Source organism: Lichenostomus cassidix, chromosome 1, assembly GCF_008360975.1.
Source record: "Lichenostomus cassidix isolate B80296 chromosome 1, HeHo_3.0, whole genome shotgun sequence".
Classification (NCBI taxonomy): domain Eukaryota; kingdom Metazoa; phylum Chordata; class Aves; order Passeriformes; family Meliphagidae; genus Lichenostomus; species Lichenostomus cassidix.
This window is the reverse complement of record NC_139479.1, coordinates 81,069,456-81,091,816: the sequence shown is the minus strand read 5'-3', so window position 1 is coordinate 81,091,816 and position 22,361 is coordinate 81,069,456. Positions and strand designations below refer to the sequence as shown.

At 40.8% G+C, this 22,361-nt stretch overlaps 1 protein-coding gene across 3 annotated transcripts; it reads right to left on the bottom strand.

The window, feature by feature from the left end:
- Positions 1-883: 883 nt before the first annotated feature.
- PCF11 (PCF11 cleavage and polyadenylation factor subunit) lies at positions 884-22,191 on the bottom strand. 3 transcript variants are annotated; one of them, XM_085065521.1, is made up of 17 exons: positions 21,733-22,191; positions 16,898-17,023; positions 14,472-14,660; positions 13,888-14,079; positions 11,914-13,022; positions 11,459-11,648; positions 10,732-11,365; positions 10,043-10,645; positions 9,171-9,961; positions 7,712-7,799; positions 6,885-7,004; positions 6,256-6,364; positions 4,885-5,068; positions 4,320-4,475; positions 3,147-3,239; positions 2,572-2,607; positions 884-1,979 (listed from the first exon to the last, which is right to left on the bottom strand). In XM_085065521.1, the coding sequence occupies exons 1-17, from the start codon at positions 21,919-21,921 to the stop codon at positions 1,770-1,772; spliced, it is 5,019 nt and encodes a 1,672-aa protein (XP_084921647.1). In that variant the 5' UTR covers positions 21,922-22,191; the 3' UTR covers positions 884-1,769. The 3 variants fall into 3 exon arrangements, with proteins under 3 accessions (XP_084921647.1, XP_084921630.1, XP_084921639.1); XM_085065504.1 differs by having other exon boundaries at positions 9,171-10,645; XM_085065513.1 differs by having other exon boundaries at positions 9,171-10,645; positions 10,735-11,365.
- Between the last annotated feature and the right edge of the window lie 170 nt (positions 22,192-22,361).

Here is a 22,361-nt window from a genome sequence, read left to right as displayed (position 1 = left end):
TTTCCAGAATCCTGCTTCTAGGCAGGATGAATCCTTCCCAGTCAGATTTACAGGTGTGAGTGATAATCACATGGACCAAGTGAGTTTAATGGCCCATTTAGAGCCTAATTATCCTTGTCATTCGAGAGCTGTCATAAAGCCTATTTCTGCAACTTAAAGGTCTCTTTTTGTTCTTTCTCCAGCAGACAGAATAATTTGTTCCCTTTTCCTAACAGCCTTCTTCATATTTAAAGACATCACATCTCTGCTTAGTCTCCTCTGAACTTCAGTTGGTGTAGTTTAGAAGTTTACAGTATTCCAGGACACACAGCATCATATTTGGGCCAGGAGACCAGGCTACATCCCTGCTCCAAGAAGAGGTTGCAATAACAAACACAGGAATAACACCCCACAGCACAGCCAGCAGCCATGCACACCTCCGTATGGACTGACACCACCCTGATCCATCTTGTATTTTTGTTCCTCTGGACTGTCTCTAATTAAACAGCATTTTTAAGGCTGATATCTAGAACAGGGCAAGCTCACGACTACTGCTACAACCCTAATAAAAGAAATTATTATTTGCATCTTAAAAACTGCAAGAAGGCTGGGTGTCAACATGGGAAGAAGTTTTTGCAGCCAACATCTGCACTGCTGATTACTTCTACTCACACATTAAGCATGAATTGTGAGGCCCAAGTATCCCCACTGTGGGAGTAACACACTAGGACTGAGACACTGCTTTCTTTTAGTACTTGCCTTGCTCCCAACAAGTTAAACACACTCTAAGTAGCAGAGTGAATGAAACAGCAAATGCATACTGTCCTAAAACACACCATTTTATTTCCAATCCCACAAACGTACCAGCCACACAGACCCATTACTGAAAGGAAGAGACTCACACTCAAATATATGCTTAGTTTTATTTATAACATTTAAGAAATATTAACATCTCAGGATATCTGGTTTACCATCTAAATCCAGTCATAAGCAACAGAAAGGAAAACGTTAACCATGTTTCAAATGAGCATTCTTACATTCATTCCCCCCCCTGTAAAGAAAATTCAGCTTTATTAAATTTGTGTTTGACTAATGGAAAAAAAATTCATTAAAAATGTCTTAACTACCAGGCATCCTGGTTTGTTAATTTTTGTTGTTGGCACTTGTGTTCACCACAATCAAGCACTCCGGTTGGTTTGTTGAATTTTCCCCTTCTACCCAGAACTGTCTTTTTGTGAGGTTTTTTTGTGGATTTTTTTTTCTTGTTGTAATTTTTTTAAGCATCTGGATATGTAAGTTTGTTCAAATAACTTTTAAAAGACAAGAAATCTAGGCCTGTCTAAGAAGCTCCTTCCCTTGATAACCCACCTATGGGATAACTGAAGGAAGAGACTCACTTCCATTTTTCTGAATCTTATTAAGCAAAAATTCATTTTAAACTGAAAAAAGTACAGAAACACTGTATTTATTTGATGGTGTGCATAAACATTACACTCCATATATAGCAAAAATATCTTTTATTTATAATTTACATTTCAACAAGTGAAAATTTTACATTTTTACATATACCATTAAATTTTCACGCATCTACAGAACTTTCACACAATGACACCTGAAACTGTGCAGGCAATAAGAAATTTCAAATACAAAAATGTATTTATTAACCAAACAGTAGTTGAGGCCCTGCCTCAGTTGGACATTTTAATTCTTATAAAAAGTATTTGCCTTCCAGAATTAACACAGCAGCTCTTCTGTAAAAAAAAAAAATCAAAATCATACCACAGTTTATTTTAAACAGACTCCTCAGGTTCTGTTTTTATTTCTGTAGATGCAGGTGTGCTCTCTTCTGCACAGGCAGGAGGGGTGTCATCAGGTTCTTCTTTGATTTTAGGTGAGTCACAAGACTCTTCTGTTTCTTGTTTTACAATGTCCAACATTGTATTTAATGGATTTTCTGAAGGAGTCTTGCTGGGAGATGGTGTGCAATCGAATGATGATGTCTGCAAAGTAGAAGTCAATGTAGCATTAACACACTAAAATAACCATTTTTAGTGTCTTACTCCTTTTGCTCTTTTTCAAAACGCAAGTATGTTGATGGTCAGGCACTCAAAATCCAAACTTCTACTTAGTCAAACTTGGAAGAAAACAAATTCATTTTTTAATAGCATTACTTTTTTTCAATTCCTTTGAAAAGTTATCACCAAGCAGTGATGAAATGCTTAATACAGTTCCATGAATTGTTCCCTACTATCCACCCTCAGGGCAATTGTAACTCCCAAAGCATTAAAAATGTCAAACACACCAATACCTATCTACTCCATTGTTACAAATTCCTAAGATTACATGTTACTCACAATAAATCCATCAAACCATGGTTTTGCTTTATGGCACACAAGCTGTCATGGTGCATCACAACCAGAAATTCATCTCAGCTAATTCTGTATTATAAACTTGCCATGCCCAAAGCCTTCCAAGTCTTAGGCAAGAGAAATGGGCAGCACATTCTGAACACATCTGCTCCCTGCAAGGTCAAGAGATCAAGCAAACAAAGTGAAAGCAAAATGCTTCAAAAAATATGAAAGATCCACTTACATTTTGGTAATCTTCGTAACAAGATGGATGGTAAATCTGAAAAAAAAAGGTTATACATTTAAATATGTAAGAATAAATTATAGCAGGATCACTGACAATGAACTGAACAGCGTCAATTACACATTAGCACACAATTCAGCTAGAAAAACTATGGTCTGAGCAGGCTAAGCATGGTGTCAAATATACCTGAGAAACAATGCTGCGATGTTTATTTAGGAAACCTTATCATACAGCAGGCTAGCAAGAGCTGTGCATTAGAGAAGCCTGGTGAGTGCTCAGAATTATCTGTGCACAGCTGCATACAGAAATAATTGGACCAATACCTACACCCATACACAGGGACATCCATTTTTCTTTGAGCACTGCAGTGTTGTAAGGGAACACTAGGGAGCCCATACCAATGACACCAGGATTTCAGACACTTCCAAAGGCAGAGATATTTATGTATTGGGAAGCCAGGAAAACTACAAGAGGAATCCTCCAGGAGAAAAAGAGCACTTGCCACCTCCCCCTGGGTTTTCTTCTTCAGGGGTTTTACTACAAATTAGTATCACATGTAAGTAAAATCGGATTACCTTTTCATCTACCCTGATAGCATTCTTCAGGTGCCACTCTTCCTCTTCCTCATCCCAATACTGTTCAAATTGTTCTTGGCAAATTTCACAGCTCTGAAAAGTTATTGGAGTAACAGAGATTAATGATGTTATTGCAATTTACTGAACACATCAACTTCAAGAATCTAGTAGAAGTCAAATAAGGTTCTTTTAAATTAAGATAAATACATTAAGCCTAGAACATGATCTCTCCTCCACACTTTAAAACTCACTTTAATAATTAGTAAACCGTAATTAAAAATTGAGTATGGCTTGCAGACAGAGAAAGGATCACCTTCTGGCCCTGAATACTCTTTGTCACTTGAGAAAGGTAAGCTTTGCCCTTTCAGTTAGTAAGTCAGCAAAGCACTTTGTAACAATGTAATGCTGTGTGTTACTGTCATGTAAGACAATCCATTAGAGCGATTTAACTAATTTTATTTATGGCATTATCTTCATTCTTCCCCCTTAACCTGCAATTTTAAGTCAAAAAAGGCAGAACTTTTAGATGGGAGTACTAACATTTTTAGTACTTCTGTGAAAAATTATCAACTCAGAGAACAAAGCACAAAAGGTACTTCCTAAAATTTGGAAAAAAGGCCTGTGTAGTTTCATAGCGAGTTTCTTAGAGACTTAGAATGAAAAAATAAATTGTAATTCTAACAATATTTGTATTTGACTACTACACCAATTCATCTACCAAAACACAGCTCTAGTGGTTACTTTCAGATTGTCACATTTCTTTCTTCTAATGCCTATCTGCTACCAAAAAAGAAATTTTTGTGTTTGAAAGTACCAAAACCCCAGTAAACCCACTAGTTATTTGAATGACAAAGGACCATCAAAGGACAAATTGCTTACTCTACTTACTCTCACTGGGTAAACATTCAGCAAATTAATACACTTTGCCCTTTTCAATTCTGCCAGAATACCAATGGGTGTACATTTTTTTTAACTACAGGTGGTTTATACTACTCTCTGCCCCTGGGAAGCAACCATTACATACACGACCTATGGACGGGCTGTGCTAAGGCCCCAGTACAAGACTCCAGTCTACATATAGTAAGAAGAATACAGTACAAGCCTTTGAAGGACTAGATTCTTGCGATCTGGGCTGATAACTGGATTCTTGTTATCTGGCAAGCTGAAACTTACCTCGACCGCTCCAGCTGGTCCAGCTGGGACACTCTGAAACTCCTTCTCTTTTGCAGCTTCCTGCGTCTTCAACACAACCTCTTCATGAGCTTTTTCAAAGAACTGGCTTTTAGCACGCTCCTCTAGATCTGCTATTTCTTCAAATTCAATCCAGTCCTAAGAAAAAAGTTTTCATGCTCACTCAGACATCCCAAAGTATCATATTTAATAAATTTACCTTTGTTAAAACTGAAATACTCCTCACATGCAGCATTAGCACAGCGTACTCTTTCCCACAATGCTACACTTCAAAAGCACTTCTTCAAAAAAAATCACTCTCCTTCAAATCCCATTCTCAGTGGAATGAAAACAGTGCAATAAGCAGCTTTAAACTGCTTATTGTTCATCATACAATTGCCTTTTGTATGCTGACAGGCATTTGTGGACTACTTGAAGTATCTAAGACATCACTGTTTATCACAGCAAACTCGTGAGGTGATGCAAATTTCAGCTGCAATCCTACAGCACATGAGTAAAACACAGAATCCAGTCTGTAATTTATAAACACAAATACTGCATTACTTACTGTTAAACTGTAGTACCATCTCCTGTGTGTAATTTTTCTGCTAACATCTTTTTCTGTCCGGTTCTGGCGATAATGCCAATCTAAATGATCTGCATAAACATCCGTCTGTGAAGTAGTGAATCTCATTCCACAAGAGTAACACTGAATTCCAGTGTACAGTCGATTTATAACACTATCATAACGCCTACAAAAAGAGATTGAAAAAAATCTTAATGCTTCTTCAAAAAGAGACAGCAAGAATCTTCTCAGTAAGTTGCTTCATTTGCCTACAATAGCAGGGGAAAATCATGAATCTGCTGCAAGTTAAAAGTACACAATATGACTAATTTCATCCTGATTTTCATAGCACAATCAATTTAAACAAACAAAATGGGCTCTTATTAACAACTCATGAGAAACATGTTAGTGTTGTGTCTCATTCCTACCAGCTTTTCCCATCTAATAACGTTCAAATAGCAATGCCTTCATTTGGCCCAGCTTTACAAGCTACCACCGAAGTGGTAAAATTAAAATAATAAAATGGTTTGGGTTGAAATGGATCTTAAAAGACCATCTAGTTCCAACACTCCTCCTGCCCCCACCATGGGCAGCGACACCTGCCACCAGGTTGCTCAGGGCCCCACCCAATCTGGCCTTGAACACTTCCAGGGCTGGGGCATCCATGGCTTCTCTGGGCAACCTATTCCAGTACCTCATCACCCTCTCAGTGAAGAACTTCTTTCTACTATCTACAGGAAATCTGTTCTTCAGTGTAAAGCCATTTGCCCTTAGCCTTGTCCTATCATTACATGGCCTTCTGAAACATCCCTTTCCAGCTGTTCTTGTAGTCCCCTTTAGGTACTGGAAGGCTGCAATGAGGACTCCCTGGAGCCCTCTCTTCTCCAGGCTGAACCACATTAACTCTCTTAGCCTGTCTCCATAGCAGAGGTGCTCCAGCCCTCTCATCATCTATATGGCCTCCCCTGGACTCACTCCCAACAGGTCCACGTCGTTCTTGTGCTGGGGCCCCAGAGCAGCACTCAAGGTGGGGTCTCACCAGAGCAGAGGGGGAGAATCACCTCCCTTGAGCTCTTTGTCACACAGCTTTGGATGCAGCCCAGGATTGGGCTTCACTACCCATCACACCCTTAGTGCTTAAGTAACAATGTGCACCTCTGCATAAAGCTAAGTTTTCCCATGTTAATCTTCCATCTTTTTCATTTCTCAAATTCAATAAGGCTGACATCAAACAATGGAAGTGTCTTATGATTAAGATGACTCTTAATCATAAAGTGAGAGATAATCTTTCAAAAGCTTTTAACTGCCTTGGATTAACTATCTGGCTACTGCCATGTAGTTATTCCTACTGTAAACCCATTCTACTATACTCACTGTCTAAGTTCTTCAACTATGAAGTTAGTGAGGTCTGGAACATTTTGATCTTCATTCTGATCATCATCTTCTTCTTCAGCAGTCGGCTGGGCTGATGTTTCATTTGCTTCTAGAAACCATTAAGATATTATTTTACCAAAATTTCAGTACATCATCAGAAAGAAATTATATGCTCCTGGAAGTTATTTTTTTTCCAAATACTAAAAATACAATCTGACTGTGGTAAAGCACAAGTGGGCATCCTCTAACACCATTTAAAAAAGCATAAAAGAAACTAAACAAGAATTTCTATTGAGGAAAACAGTATTTCACCTCAGTGTTTGGCATTAAAATTCAGTCTTCACAGATACAGAAATATTTCAGAAGCTGCAAAGAACCTGATTATGACCAAGAACAAATTACTGAAGTATGGCACCAAAGACAAAACTGACTGATTTGAATAGGTGAAGTGTAAATTAAACAAGACACTAAGAATTTACTCAACCACATGTACTGAATTCCTTCCACAAAATAAAGTTCAATTAAAAAAAAACCAAAAACAATACAGGAGTTCACAGAAGTTTGTATACTCAGATTTACAGTTGAGCTGTGGATAAACTGAATAGTTAGAACATAATTAATCCACATACGTGCTGAAGTGGAATCAGTTTTAGACAATTTGAGGATTCCTGTTTTCAGCAGTTTAGCAAATAATTCATTCACATCAACTTGTCCAAGGTGGTTATCAGGATATGAATGTGGAAGGGCTCCTGAGGAAAAACACAGACATTCAGGATGGCAAAAAGTTAGCATCAGAAATTGACTTCACTTTTATCAGTGTATTTCACAACACAATTTTCCTGTTGCCTGCCATTTCTTTAATTTTTTGTTCCAAATTATTTACCAACTCTCTGCTTTATCTAGTGTTTGGTTAATTTTTTCCCTTGCAACAGCTTCTTTCATTTTGTACTCAGAAGTGCTATCTAAGCTGGTTGCCCATACACAGATCTCCTCTGGATGGTGGTTACTGAAATGCAGTATTGTCCTTGATTCCTATTTACATATTTCACCACAATCAATCTACTGCATCGCCTGGTTTAACCTTTTATGATGTTTTTGAAGTTTTTCACTACTAACCACTCATACACAGGAAATGTCTGCACACTCCAGCAAAGCAAGCTAGACATACAGATTGGTGCCTTCCAAAGAAACGGATCAAAACTAATTTTTGGTTTTTTCAGCACAACTTTATACCAAAACCACATGGTTAATGAAAACTAACAAAAGCTTTCAGTGTTTGAGAGAAGTTCCTAAAGAGATTAAGGTGCTACAGAAACCACATCTACAGCCACCTCCTAAGGAGACTTCCCTTAATCCACACAGACCAAGTAAATCAGGACATTAATAAAGGTAATTTTTGTGGCCACCACCAAACAAATAATCCAAAAGAAATAAAAGGAACTCTACTGTTACACACCTGTAGGGTTCTGGACAAAATTTCCAGGATTTGTCAAGTACTGCTGACCTTGGCCATAATGTCCTGCTTGAGCAGACATGAGAGAAACCTGTGAAAGTAAACATTCAAGTATTCTTTGTGTAATAATGCAATTACAAACTCGGCACATTTCATTATTAACTTCTAGATGTTTCTCAATAATTTCACGTATATTAAACTCTTCCTGGGAGTGAACCATGTCAGTTTGGTATTGAAAAGGACACCAAATGACTATATGATCTTTTCCCCATTTTCATTTTCCACTAGGAAAATTCAGAACACATCCTCATTTTGCCTAACATTAAAAAAAAACAAAGAAACCAAAACCAACAAACAAAAAACCAAACCCCAACACCTTTCCTTCTGCTTAGCAATCTCATTTTCCAAACACAGTACTTCCTTTTAAATTGCTCCTGTTCATCAAAACAGAGCTCCTCCAAGAAATTCAAGGAACTGGTAAATGTCTATTAACAAATATCAGGATTAATTCTATCTAAGAACTGAACCAGCATTCACTACAGACACAAAACTTGAAAACAAGACTTTTCAGCACATCAGCTACAGTAAGCTTTAAGTAAAAAAACCGTTTTCACAACAGTTGTAATAAAAATGTTTGGGGTTTTTTTTTCCTAACTGGCTGCTTTCTGGATTTACAGTTTAAAATTTTATCCCGTTAGAGGTCTGCACGACACATTACCTTGCTTTAATACAACCAGTTAACTCTTCACATTCAATTTTAATCCCCTAAACAAAAAATACTTTTTAAAATCTCTAAACTACTGAGAAAGAAATCACATCAGTTTTACTAATGTAAAGTATCATTTTCCTCCTTTTGAAGAGAGCATTTCCAAGAGGCAACAGCAAAGACAACTAACCTGTCATGGCAAGATGGTGCCAAGAATATTTCAAAAGACAAAATGCAGTTGAGTTAGAAAGTTCAACAATGGCCCTATCTTTCTCAATTCCTCCAAGTTATGAGTATCTCTTTAAAACTGGCTTATCACCAGTACTAACAGCTGCAAAAATGCAACAATAATTTTGATCCAGTCCAACTTCACACCTTTTAGAAAAATTAATCATGTACATTCACTTACATTATCTTTCATGCTTTATACAGAATTAACTTCTGTTAAAATTTAATGAAAATACCAAATGCATCCTATTACCTGGTTTTGTTCTGTTATAAATAATGACTTCACAGATGTATTCTGAACTATGAAGTGATTACAAAGATCCACTATTTTGTCTAATTCTTAAAAAAAGGTTCTTGAAACATAGCAATGCATGTCCTTCTTAAACTATCTAGTCATTTTTTGGCTTGAAACCAACTCTAAGCCTCCCAACTCTTCAGAAAAAGATTCAATTTTACAGAAGCAAAACTGCTAATTCTCTACACAAAAACACTTCTGCAAGCAAACTATTTGATGCAATCAGCTCTTACCTGATTACTTCCCATTGGCATATTACTGAAATTTCCATACTGAGGACCTTGAAGACCCTTTTCTTCGAAGTAATGTCCAGCTGCTCTCAGTGGGAAGTTCTGTGCTCCTGGGCCAGCTGGCCCATTGAAATTTGGTCCGGGCGAACCATCAAACATATCAGGTCTCTGGAACTGCATTCCATGAGCTGGTCCATTGTAGCCCTGGCCAGGATGTTCAACAAACGGACCACCTTGTCCATATGGTGACATTTCTAGTCTTGAGGCAGGATGGTTAGCTACATTTTCAAAACGTGAGCCCTGAAGGCCAAGGGGCAAATCAAACCTAGAGGCTGGCTGGTGAGGTCCATCAAATCTTTGAGGTATGGCTGTTTCAAATCTTGCTTGTGCCTGCTGTCCAGGTGCCAACCTTGGACCAGGCTGTCCATGAATTCCATCAAATCTTTGCAGGAGAGACAGCTGTCCAGGCTGACCGTCAAATCCAGCTCCATGACATCCATCAAATCTCGGACCAGCCCGACCAAGAGGACCATCAAATCTAAGTCCACCAGCTCCCTGGTGTACTGGTCCATCAATCAACCTAGGACCCAGACCTGGCTGACCCCGTGGTCCTTCCAATCTCAGCCCACCACCTGATGGTCCATGTGGCCCCTCAAACCTGAGCCCACCACTTGATGGTCCATGTGGCCCCATGGGCTGACCATGTGGCCCCTCAAATCTGAGGCCACCTCCAGGTTGTCCATGGGGCCCCAATGGCTGTAAATGTGGCCCCTCAAACCTGAGGCCACCCCCTGGTTGACCATGAGGCCCCAAGGGCTGACCATGGGGTCCCTCAAACCTGAGACCACCCCCTGGTTGACCCCGAGGCCCCATAGGTTGACCATGAGGTCCCTCAAACCTGAGACCACCTGAGGGTTGACCATGAGGACCCTCAAACCTGAGACCAACTCCAGGTCCTTCAAATCTAGGACCACCTACAGGCTGCCCTGCAGGCCCCTCAAACCGCAAAGGCCCAAGAGGTCCCTCAAACCGCAGTGGACCTCCTCCACCAACCTGGCCTGGGGGTCCTTCAAATCTCAGGGACCCTGCCAGCTGCCCTGGTCCATCAAATCTTAGGGCTCCAGCTCCCCCTGCTCCTGCCAGTGGTCCATCAAACTGAGATCCACCTGCCCCCACCAAAGGCCCCTCAAATCTCAGAGAAGCCTGTCCAGCTGGCCCATCAATTCTGGAACTTGAACCAGCAGCAGGACCATCAACAAAAGGACTTCCTTGTCCATCTACCCCGACCCTTGCAGCAGTCGGTCTAGGTGAGCCATCAAACAGAGGTCTGTCTTCCATCAGGGCACTTATCCTCTGCTTTGCTTCAATACCTCCAAATCTTGATCCTGGACTTTCTGGAAATGGTGCTTTCTCTGGATCTTCATACCTAGCTCTTTTGAAACGTTCACTGAATGGGGACCTTGGTTCTTCTCGAACACCTAAAAAAACCAGAACAAATCAGATAACCACTCGCTAATATATTGTCAGTTACTCAACAGACATTAAATAAGGTAAAATCACATACCACCTTGCCCAAGAAGCTGTCTTTCTTCACGATTATCAAACCTGCAGAGTGCATCACCATCTATTTTCTGGAATTCTGCTGTGCTTTTCCCCTGTTGTCTGAGAGCATCTCTAAATTCCTCCGATTCTCCCCAGCTGTCATAAGGATCAGAACTTCTTGCTCCTTTAGCAGCACGCTGTTCTTCAAGTCTTCGTCTACTCTCAAGTGGTGACAGGTTTTCGGCAAAAGGTCTTGTAGTGCCACTAACAGGAGAGTGTCTCCTTGACCTTTCTGCAAATGGTTCTTTTCTGTCAAACTGTACACCACGCTTGGCTTTTGCTTGCTCACATTCTATTCCAGAAAGTAATGCATCAGGTAGAGGATAATCCAAAATATCATCAGGATCCAACAGATCAAGCCTTGACAATGAATGCTGAACTTGTGTCCTTTTTAGTTTAGCTTTATGTTCATAATACGTTAGTTCTGCATCCGATAGAAGAGGTTTCTTTTTCAAACCACATTTCTCCTCTGTAGGGCTATCCCAGACATTGCATCTGTGCTTTCCTTCCTGATACTGGAAGAGCTGTCGGATCTGATGAGCAACCATGAGGAACTCATCTTGTGTTATTTCACCAGATGCGAAGCGGTCATTAGCCTATAATATAAAGTTTAAATTTAGACTTCCAAAAAGAGAAGAGAATACCCCATACCTGGGATATTTCTATGAAGACAGATTTATTAGTATTACCTTCTTAAGTAATTCTCTTTTGCTTGCAGATGTCAATTCTTTGGGAATCTGTAAATTGGCATCCACACTTAACCGGTGCTGCTGCTTTGGTGCTCGGGGTGATAAAATTCCTTTACCAGCAGGCCAGTTTTCCCGGTGTCTTTGGTGAGGGGATTTAACAAGTGCTTGGTGTTCATCATTCTGCTGTGAGCTGAAAGCAAGGATATTTGTAAAATATAGATTATTTTGTTATTCAGGACATAATGGTTATGCTCCTACTAGAACTGATCATGGCAAAACATCACTACCACATTAGAATCTAAGTATGCATCGTTTCTGTATTTCACTAGTAGAAACAACTTCAACCTATCAGCTTTAACAATCTGAACACTGCTTCCCAAAATCAACTATACTGAAGCCAACAGGAGAACTTTCACTGACTTCACACAGAAATTATTTAAAAGATAGTAACTTACTTTTTACTTTCTTCCCAACCAGATTTCCACCTCTTGCCTGATTTGGATCCTTGCCAGTTTTCTGCGTTCTCCTTTGGATCTGGAGAAGCTTTTGCAGAATGTTGGGTCGCTGTCTCTTGGGGTCTTTCCTCTTGGGCTTTTTTCAATCTCCTTGGATCACGCACCTCTTGTTTAACATTTCTCTTATTAGAATTTCTTTCATCTCTTGCTGCTTGTGTGCCTTCTTCAACATGAGACTGCTTAGGGCCTATCTGACGTATCTTTCCAATTTTAGGAGTTGATGAAGTAGGAGATAAACTCCTAAGTCTTCTTTTAGGTGATCTCCTCTCTCTTCTTTTTGGAGAATGTGTAGATGGTGACCTTGCTTTAGGAGAGCGTGATCGTGACCGTTTCCTGCTACTTGATCTCCCTTGTTTTCCACCCTGTTTTTCTGACTCCTCTGTAGTTGTGTCTTGTTTCTGAACAGCACCATTAATCACCTTATTTCTGCTCCCCACTGGCCTATGTTCACATGTCTTATGCTCCTCTTTTTCTTTCTTCTCTGTACTTCTCCTCTTTTCTTTGACCTCCTCTTCCTTCCCCTCCGACTTATCCTGAAGATGTCTTTTCAGTCTTGGATCCCGCTTACTGATGTCAGATACCTTAGTGCTTTCACATTCCTGGCTTTTACTATCTTTAGTATCGGGCAGCTTATTTTTCAAAGGGGATGGCGATTTAGATTTTGCTTTGGACTGTTCAAGTTCTTTCTTCTGTGTTTTTTCACTTGCTTTTGATTTTTCTGACTTTGTTGAGTTCTGTTTTTCAGCCTGTGCTGTTTTGTTTGCCTTGGTCTCAGACTGACTGGTCACACTTGGTGAAAATTCTTTCCTGTGAGACTGATCTTTAGTATGAGAAGAATGTTGACCCATCCTATTAAGCCGAGGATCCCTGTTTACTATTTTGATATCATGGAGTGGAGGACTTGGGGATGGTTTGTTTTTTTCAGATTGCACAACAGTCTGATGAGGTGGTTTAACTGTCATATGAGGTGTGGGAGACATGTGTTGCTTGGAAGGTGCTGGAACTGAAGCTATACTAGATGATCCCTGCTGAACACTAAGGGATACAGCCTGAAATTGAAAAAAATCCAGCATTAATCTGTATGCCACAACTCCTGCCCAGAGGTGCTAATATTCCTTCTCAAAAACAAAATACTAATAGCCATGTCTTGAAAGTTATGAGCTTCAGCCACTTAACTGAACTTGACCACTGACTGCTAATTACAAGTAGTAAAATAACGCAGTACCATTACAAAATATCAAATTCAAGCACAGTGCACCACCAGTATATAAATTCAATATTGCAAAACACGTAACTTCGGCACACATTCCAATCACAGTGCTAGCTTTCCTACATATTTCACATTCTCTAGGCAACTCAACTCATAATAGGTTAGTTCTGCATCCGATAGAAGAGGTTTCTTTTTCAAACCACACTTCTCCTCTGTAGGGCTATCCCAGACAAGTATCCTATCTGCACACTTCAATTCAAAGATGCTTTGATATTGTCAACTGCCAATATATCAAGACTTCCAACTACTGCAGCAAAGCCCAACAGCAGCATCAAACCAAGAAACTTTGTTTACAAACAATCAGGCTCCTGTATTCCTTAGGAACAAACATATTTGAAATAGCCCAGCATGCTGTCAGCTGAAAGAGGTGAAAGATGAGGATCACAGTCAGGTATCATTTTGAAGAGAAATTAAAACCAAACAAGAACTTCACCTTTTTTTTCCATCTCTAAGTGTAATACTTGAGGTTTTACGGTAATAAAAACTGTTCAGGAACCCCAGATCACCTTGTATTGCTCTAGTAATCCTAAAATAGCTACTTTCCTAACAGGAGGAAAAAGCAATGTACTGTACTTACCAGTACAGCCAAGTATTCTCCGAAAGAGAAACCCAACTATGAAAGTTTTATCAACTATCCTACTCACCAACTGTGCTTTAGTCTGTTCCAGCTCCAGCTCTAGTTTTTTTTGCTGAAGTTCTAACAACTGCTTTTGCTTTGCAAGCAATTGCTGCCTTATCAGTTGCTCCTGTGTCAAATTCTTTTGTATTTCAGGAACAGCTGGAGGAGTAGAGGCACCAGAAGTGACAGCAGAGGTAGGTGCATTAGATTCCTCTGGCTAAAAACAAAGTGGAAAAAAAAAAGTTACATTTAAAATCGTAATGGCATCGACTAAATTCATCTCCTTTCAGTGTTATCATGATCCAATACCGGGACTTAGTTCATACAGCAGTTATAAACTGCATTTCTTTGGCCCCACTACAATTTGCCTGCTTTGACAAGTGTAGGTCATTCAACATTAACTCATCAATGTTCCAAAACCTAGAATCTTATTTTTAAATTTAAAAAAAAACTAACCCCTTAAAATATTCTGAATTTGTAGATTTCTCTTACCTGTTTACAAAGGTCAGATACTTCATTCTTAATATTCTAAATTGTCAAAAAGCAGCATACAAACAATGAAAACTACATGTATTACCATCTGTTCTTACACAAGGCAGAAAAACTTACCGATTTATTTAAAAACTTAGGATTCACATGGATGCTAGAAGTATTCACATTTGGGGGCAGAGGTTTAATTGGCCAGGCAGGATCTAATGAGTTGACTCTGACATCAAGTGCATACAGTTTCTTCAAAGGAAAAATATCATCCCATGTGGAGCGTAATTTAAATAAACTTTTCCTAGTATTTTCATCCACCTAAAACAATAAAACAATTCTATGGCTTGTTAAGTTAATATAGAACAATTTCTTAAACTTTTCTGTAGTACTTAAGATTTCATTCATTTCCTATTTCTATCTTGCCATTTTAACATACTAAACTTGCTACACAAAATTTATACACAGTGCAGACCACACATCTTTATCAACAGGACCAGTAACGGAAGATCAAATGTCAAATTGTTGTTTCAAGGCCATTTGAAGATTTTATTGTGTTTTACCATGCTCTGAGAATTTTCTTTCAACTTTTCCATTAGCAAAATTCTCATTTTACTGGCCCAATTTCTGTGGAAAAAAATACAGTAACAAAAGTATTGAAAGGCAACAGCCTCTGAGACAATACATTATTCAAGTGTTTGTGCTGGAGCGTAACAATGACAAACAAATCAAGAAAAACCAAACTCTGAACAGAAAAAAGGTGTTTTGCTCAGCTGTCTAGTCACTGAAGGATTTTTTCCCAAAAAATGCAATAAAAGGGGTATTAGCTAAAATGAAGTCAGTTATTTCAGTTCAGCTGCAAAATTAGACCCCTCTATGTATGAGTCACAGATCATGTACTTGTAGGACCAGAGGCCCATCTTCTCTTTACAAACAATTGTTTTAGATTATCTCATGGCAGCAGAATTAGAAATTTACAGTAAAGCAAAATTTAGTTCATCTCGTAACTTGAGTGGCTCAATTAAACAATTAACTGAAAAACATTAAAGGAAAAAATACATGCAGCTGCCCTTATGTCAACATTCCAATCATTAAATATTGCCCATGTAGATGACTTCTGCTGCCATTTTAAACTGTTACAGCTACACATAGAATATTCTGCAAAGTTTGGAGGTTCTTTTTGTGTAAGAGCAGGAGTTTCAATAAAAGTAATTCATACTTGGTAACTGGGGGATGCCTCTATACAATTTTCCATGAGAGGGTTCACTGAAGTTCACTGCAAAAATGTGCAGAAATGACTGAGCAAAGTTTCTGACTTCAAGTGTCTAAAGATACCTTAGTGACCATTACTGATAAAACCAAATTTCTAACAATGTTTGTGCTGGAATTCTACACACATCTTTTAACATGACCAACTAAACTATGAGAAACAACTGCCACTTTTAATTTAATTAGTACATGTTTATAGCTCTAGTTAGCTAAGTAGCAAGTTAACATGTAAAACTCTGAAGATTACTTATTATCCAGAGCTTCACTCAGCTACAACCTTAAACTCAACTAAGTAGAAGAGCACTCACAATTTAATACCAAAAAACCCACGTAAATCTATCGCTATCTGCTCTGTACATGGGAGTTGAGGTCTTCTACAGTCATGATAACGATCTATCCCTTACTTCATCATGCATTTTACATCTGAAAACCATATATAAAGCAAACTGGGATTTCAGATCATTGCTGATATGTAATGGTAAATATGCAAAAGCTTCATTCATCTCATTCTTATAAAATGCCACTTTCTTATACAGGAAACCACTGAATTTTTTTCTGATTCAATTTAAACCCATTCAAGTCCACCCTTTCAAAACGTGGACTTTAATGTGCTTTTCTCACTGAGGAATAAGCACATAAGTACTTCACTGGGTTTCAAGATTAAGAGTCAAAATTGAAAGATATGGCAGCAGCTTTCAATGTTGAATGAAATCAAAACACTTATTTGTAATATGATGTTGTCATGCTTCCCCAACACAGCTGCAGCATTTTTTTCAGCTGCCAGACCACCAAGAGAGAACCAAGTGTCAGTGCTACTCACTCTTGAGTTTCAGCACTCATTCTGCACAATGTGAATTACGTAAATCAGACAAATCTAACTACAGGAGAGACTTTGAAAAATCCACAGGAAACCAACTCTCAGTCTATTCTTGGCATAAGGACTACTAATTCTCTTAAAAATAAACCAACGAGTCATAATCAATTGGTCTATACATTACAAGAAGTCCATCCAGCTAAGCCACCAATAATCAAAATACTGTTAGTAAAATCTTGCCTGGACAGGAAAGCTACTGATGTTTATACACCAAATTAAGTAATACTTTGCATCTTTCAGCTAGCCTACATGCTTGATTGCAGAAGAAATAATCTTTCACAGTATAGATATTGAGATTTATAAAAACCAATCAATTTGTATAGTTCACCACCCAAGAAAACCCAAACCTGAAAGCACGTACTTATTTTACCAGGAACAAATTTTGCTTAGAATACTTTTCTGAAAGTGTATATACCTTTTCAAATACACAAATAAATGTTGCAACTAGGTTTTTAGTAAATGCAGTGAGATACTCTCTTCCCACATTCTTGACAATGGAATCCATTAGGTACATAACGGGTAACTTCTCTGATGCAGGAGCCTGGAGCAATAAGAAGAAACTGAGAAGTTTAGTACAACAAAAACATACTTCATCCTCTTCAAATAAAGGGATTACCAATCCCAGAAATACAGACCTCTCTTTTTGGTTGCCACTATAAATACCAAGGGATTTGGATTGGGATTTTTTGTTTATACAAAAACTTAATCTGAAAAATGAACTCAGTTCAAAGTAAAATGCAGTGGGTCTATCACAAAAAAAAATTTAAAAAGGAACACCTTAGTTTAATTTTTTGTGTATCAAAGCCATGGAAAAAGGGGTGAAAAAAAGAGGAAAAAAGAAGCCCACAAGACAGTACTGCCTCTAGTGTACCGAGTGTAACCTTTCCCTTGAGAAAGTAACTTAGCAGGAAATCACCATCAGCACTTCAAGGAACTTCTAAAAATCTTTTATAATTCAAACCTCTTGGATGCATTTTTCTGTATTTCACAGAACACAAATTAGACTTCTGGCAAATAGCCCAAGTTAGTGAACTTCCATAACTGTAAATTATACGTTGATTATCACAGTCTCTCATCAATTACACGCAGAATAGGTTGCAATTATTTCACTGTAATCCAAATGGACAGATCAAGGAGTCCCATTCTCTCTTGGCACTTGTAGATGGCGACAGTTCAGATTTCCAGAATGCATGCAAAAATGCAGTCAGAACAGAGTTCAAAATCCAGTCAAAACTCAATCATCTGGTCAAGTGGGTAAATGCAGAGACAAGCTCAGGAACTGCAACCATCATTTTCACAGAAGGTTGTCTTCAAACTCTGGACACAGCTTTGCTACAAGACGCTTGGGTTTTGTTGTTTGGTTTTGGTTGGGGTTTTTTTAAAGTCCTTTTTCAAAACTCAGAGCACGTTTGTGCGAGGAAAGTGTGGTAACCCTGGACCGCTTCAGCAACTTCCAATTTACAGAAAGCAGTACTGGACCAATGAAAGTGTTTTTAATACCTGGCAGTGGCTTTCAAAAAGCAGAAGCCACAGCAAAGTTCCAAAAAGCACCAGCAAGTCCACAGACTTGTTGAAGAGGACATGAAAGGCAACACAAGCAGTGTGTGTTGACCATTATCCCCTTGGAAGAGCATCCACTAGTAATACTTCAAGTCCCATTCACCATCTGGTAAACTTGGGATAAAACCAGAGTAACTCCACTCATTGCTCACTATAAACAGAATAGGCTACTAGGTTAATAAACGACACCCTACAGTGCAGACCCATTATCCAGAAAAGTGTGTGAAGTGCTATTGCTTCACCATTTTAAATTCAATTTCTTCCCCGTTAAGGTGGTTCACAGAAGGGCACCCACTCTGAAGGTAAACAGTATTTGTACATGGGCAATCACAGTTGTTTCCTCACCCTTAATGTGTATTAATTTACCATGACCTGAAACTTATTATTGAAGAGGGCAGAACTCCTTGTTAGTTTGGGGCAGGAGGGTGTCACTGCCTTCGAATGCATTGGAAAAAGGCAGAAACAGGGAGGTGACGTATTTTGTAAATAAAAACAAAAAAATCAGCTAGGTTAGCTAAAACTAATTGCAGCTCATTAGAAGCCAAACTTACACTATAACATAATACTGAACTGTAAACAGCCTAATGTGCAAGTGTTAGAAAAAAGCATCGCTTAAGTCTCAGACATCAGACTGTGGGTCTGCAGCTATTTAAAATGTCTGTGGAATACTGGCTGCTTCTTTGAAGCAATCTGCACAATGGCACATTAAAAACACTCCAGTTCTGAGTGCCTTCCTTTATACAAAAATGACAGCACACCATTTCTGACTTTTAGTCAGCAGTGTTAGGGACAAAAAGAGCTGCCTGAGAAGTACCTATGCCCGAGAGCTACTCCCCGAGTAGCTTATAGTCTTCCATTTCATCAATGGGGAAAGTAGCGCACCATACTCAGCTAAGCTGGATGCTGGGGAACCATTAGTAGCAAAAGCACTGTAAAAAAGGTAAACTCTCACTTTCATCATGCACCAGACTGTTAACAGCAATCATACATGGAAACACCCTAATCTAGGTAAGGAAGCCTACTTCAAACTATGGAGCACAATTAGCAGCTGAGCAGCGTACCCTGCTTCAAATATAAGCTATTCAGGTGTCGCGTTTTAATAAACGTGACTTAAATATGGTTGGAATATTTAAGTCTTCTCTTCTGGAAGTGTTTATTATGTCAAGGTATCTAGCACATATTCCCATAACCAGGCAAGGGAATCCCAGACCGGAATGCGTTTTGGTTACAGGTCTCAGCAATACCCCCAAGCAAGGAAGATGCCCGCACGGCACTAATCAAAAGGCAGGGAGGCGCCGCATAATCACCAGAACGCAGAAGAACACTAACTCTGAGCTCATCAGCATAATATTGAAGACTTCTTTACAAAACTCCCACTGTTCCTTCAAATAACGTAGGAAAGTTATTGTTGGAAATGTGTGGCTCTTTTTTATTAGTTTCCTAAAAGATTTCAAGTTAAAAATAATATCTGGCAATTGAACCCCAAGTCACAAACTTGTGAAAAAAATTGTTTTTAAAAAAGCAACCTTGTATATGAAATGGGTCTTGGAAACAAATTCTGCACTATACAATGGTAAATAAAAAGACAAATACATATTTCACACTTTTTATTTACAAATTTTATAATACCAGTCACACATTTCAGAACCATTTATTAAATTGTAAAGCAGACCACTCAAGTTTTACACTAAACAGTCTGTCTCCAGGCAACACTTTTAAAAAGTGGCTTAGTAAAGGAGATCACTTTCCCAGAAATAACTAAAAACTTGCCTTGAATAAACTACAGTCATAAACAGTAACTAGGCAAAACTAACCATTGATACAGGATTTAAGACATCTTTTTTAAAAAAAAACCCACACTTCAGGGCAGGTTCTAAACCACCCAGAAATGAAGGAAAAAAAAAAACCAAAACCGGACAGCATTGTTATTCATCACAAATCATTTTATACACATCCACTGCCCTTTAGGAGATATAATGGTGAGAGCTATTAGATTATGAGGTCACCTCCCCAAGGAATGGCAAAACTCAGCCACTGGCAGCATTTAAAACTAGACTGGCAGAGGACTGTGGCACACTAAAAAGACATCCTGCATTGATAGAAAGATAGATTAAGTAACTTAAAAGATCCTTCCCACCCCCATCATTAGACAGTACAATTCTCACCATTATAAACCACGACTTAAAGCCAAAGGAAAAAAGCCTTTTAACACCTGATAACAGAGGGAGCAAGGGAAACAACGGGGGAGGGGTGGCTAGCACGAATACGGAGGGGGATTGAAAGAATAACCCTTTTCTTCTAAAATACTCGCTAAAGAGGTGCTGCAAACCCCCATGCATGTGCAGTGGCTGACTGATGTCAGCAACTGCCTGGGTTGGGCTCAGAGGGAGCCTCCTCTTTCCCTTTTTATATCATGTGCCTTTCAGACGCCATGTTAGGATCCTACAGGCTGCTGCAGTTTCTACAGGCAGGGAGAATTTTTTCTTCCACATCCTCAACCAGTAAACTCCTCTAGCCAAAATAAATACACACACAACACTAGTCTTACTGGGGGCACAGAGCACCTGAAATCCAAATAGATTATCTCAAACCCACAGAATTTTCTCTAATGAGGCATAGCAACACAACCCCCATCATCACGACACACACTTCTCTAACCGAAGGAGACAATCACCTTTCACCCACAAACTTTTTTACGAGATAAGGGACTCCCCCACCCCTCAATTAATCTCTCACAGGGACCGCACTGGGGAAGCTGCTTTAACTTATACTTGGACATCATTATACTTAGCCCTTGCGAGGAGGGCAATTTGCGTTCTAGAAACTTAACCTGATTTCCCTTTTAGACTACGCCCCAAGAAAACCCCAACTCTCCACGAGATCTCCCTACTCAGGTCCTCTCTAATGACTTCACTATTCACCTACAGTCGAAATCGCCTAAATCGAAGGGTTGAGACACCAGATTCGGACCCCGAATCCTGGCTCCACGTCGGGGGAAAGCCCAGCTCCAAGGGCGAGGAAGTGAGCTGCCCAGTCACGGCCGGGCCGCCATGTTGTGCCTGCTATTTACACGGGGCGCACAGCGCAAGCCGCGCTGCCCTCCTCCCTCAGCTCTCCTGGGCCGAGTCCCAAACCCTTCCCTACTCCCAGCGGGGTGCTGTGGGGGCTGCTCCCCTCCCTCGAGTCCCCTGCTCCCTATGCGGTGGGGGTTCAAATAGCAGCAGCAGCCTTAAGCTTCGCGATGGAAGGAAAAGCCCCCGCCCGCCGCCTCGCCCCTCTGCTCCCTGATCCCACTTGAGACACGCTTCCCTCTTCCAGCTTGTTTACCCCACGGCGACCCCCAGATTCCTATACCCCTCGGAGCCCCCGTCCTCCCCGAACTCCGTCCTAATCCTGCTCTCTCTGCTCGCCCCCTCACTACCAACACCCCCCCGGCACTACCTCCTAAGCCCCCTCGCCGCCCCAGCCCAGCCATGCCCACCTCGCCCGGCCTCCACCCGAGCCTTTCCCTCTCTCTCTCTCCCCACTTCCCATCCTTCGGGCCCCGGCTCGCTGAGTCCCCCTGACACCCCTCCGCCTCTCGGCTCCCCCCGCGCCTCTCCTGCGGGCTCCCAGGCCGCCCTACCCCGCTGCCCCGGCCGGTCCCCCCAGCAGTATAGGTAGGAGTAGTAGTCGGTGGAATATAAAAACCTTGGCGATTTGCGCCTCGATCAGGGAGACGATGTCCTTGGCGAAGGGCACGTTCTCCTCGGCCAGGATGGTCAGCATGTTGATGTGCGGCTTGCTGTTGAACGTCAGGTCCTCCAGCGACGACTGGTAGTCGCGGCACGCGTCCTCCCGGGCCTCGCTGCTGCCAGCGCTGCTCTCCGGGGCCGACATGCTGCTCCGACCAGGACCCGACCCACCGACCGACAGCCCCCTCCCCGCGATCCCCCGCCGCCGCCGCCGAGCGATGCCGATGCCGCCCCCCCGCCGCTGCCGCTGGGCTCCTCTACCGCATCCTCCACGCCGCGGCTCCCGCTGGCTGCGCTGCCGGTGCCGCCGCTCCTCGGGCCGCCGCCGGCTCAGTCTCGGCGCTCACAAAATGGCGGCGGCGGGCACGGCTCGCGAACCGCTTCCCGCAGCCGTTGCGTCATGTGAAATTGTGCTCGGGAGAAGGGCCGGCGCCTTGGAGAGCCCCTTTTGTTCGCCGGACGCGCCCTGATTGGCTGGCGCCCCGCCTGCGCGGCTCGCCATTGGCTCATGCGTTAGCACGGCGGCCCCCGATTGGCCGGCACCGCCCTTCCTCCGCGCTGACGGGCTCTTGCGCCCAAGTCCCG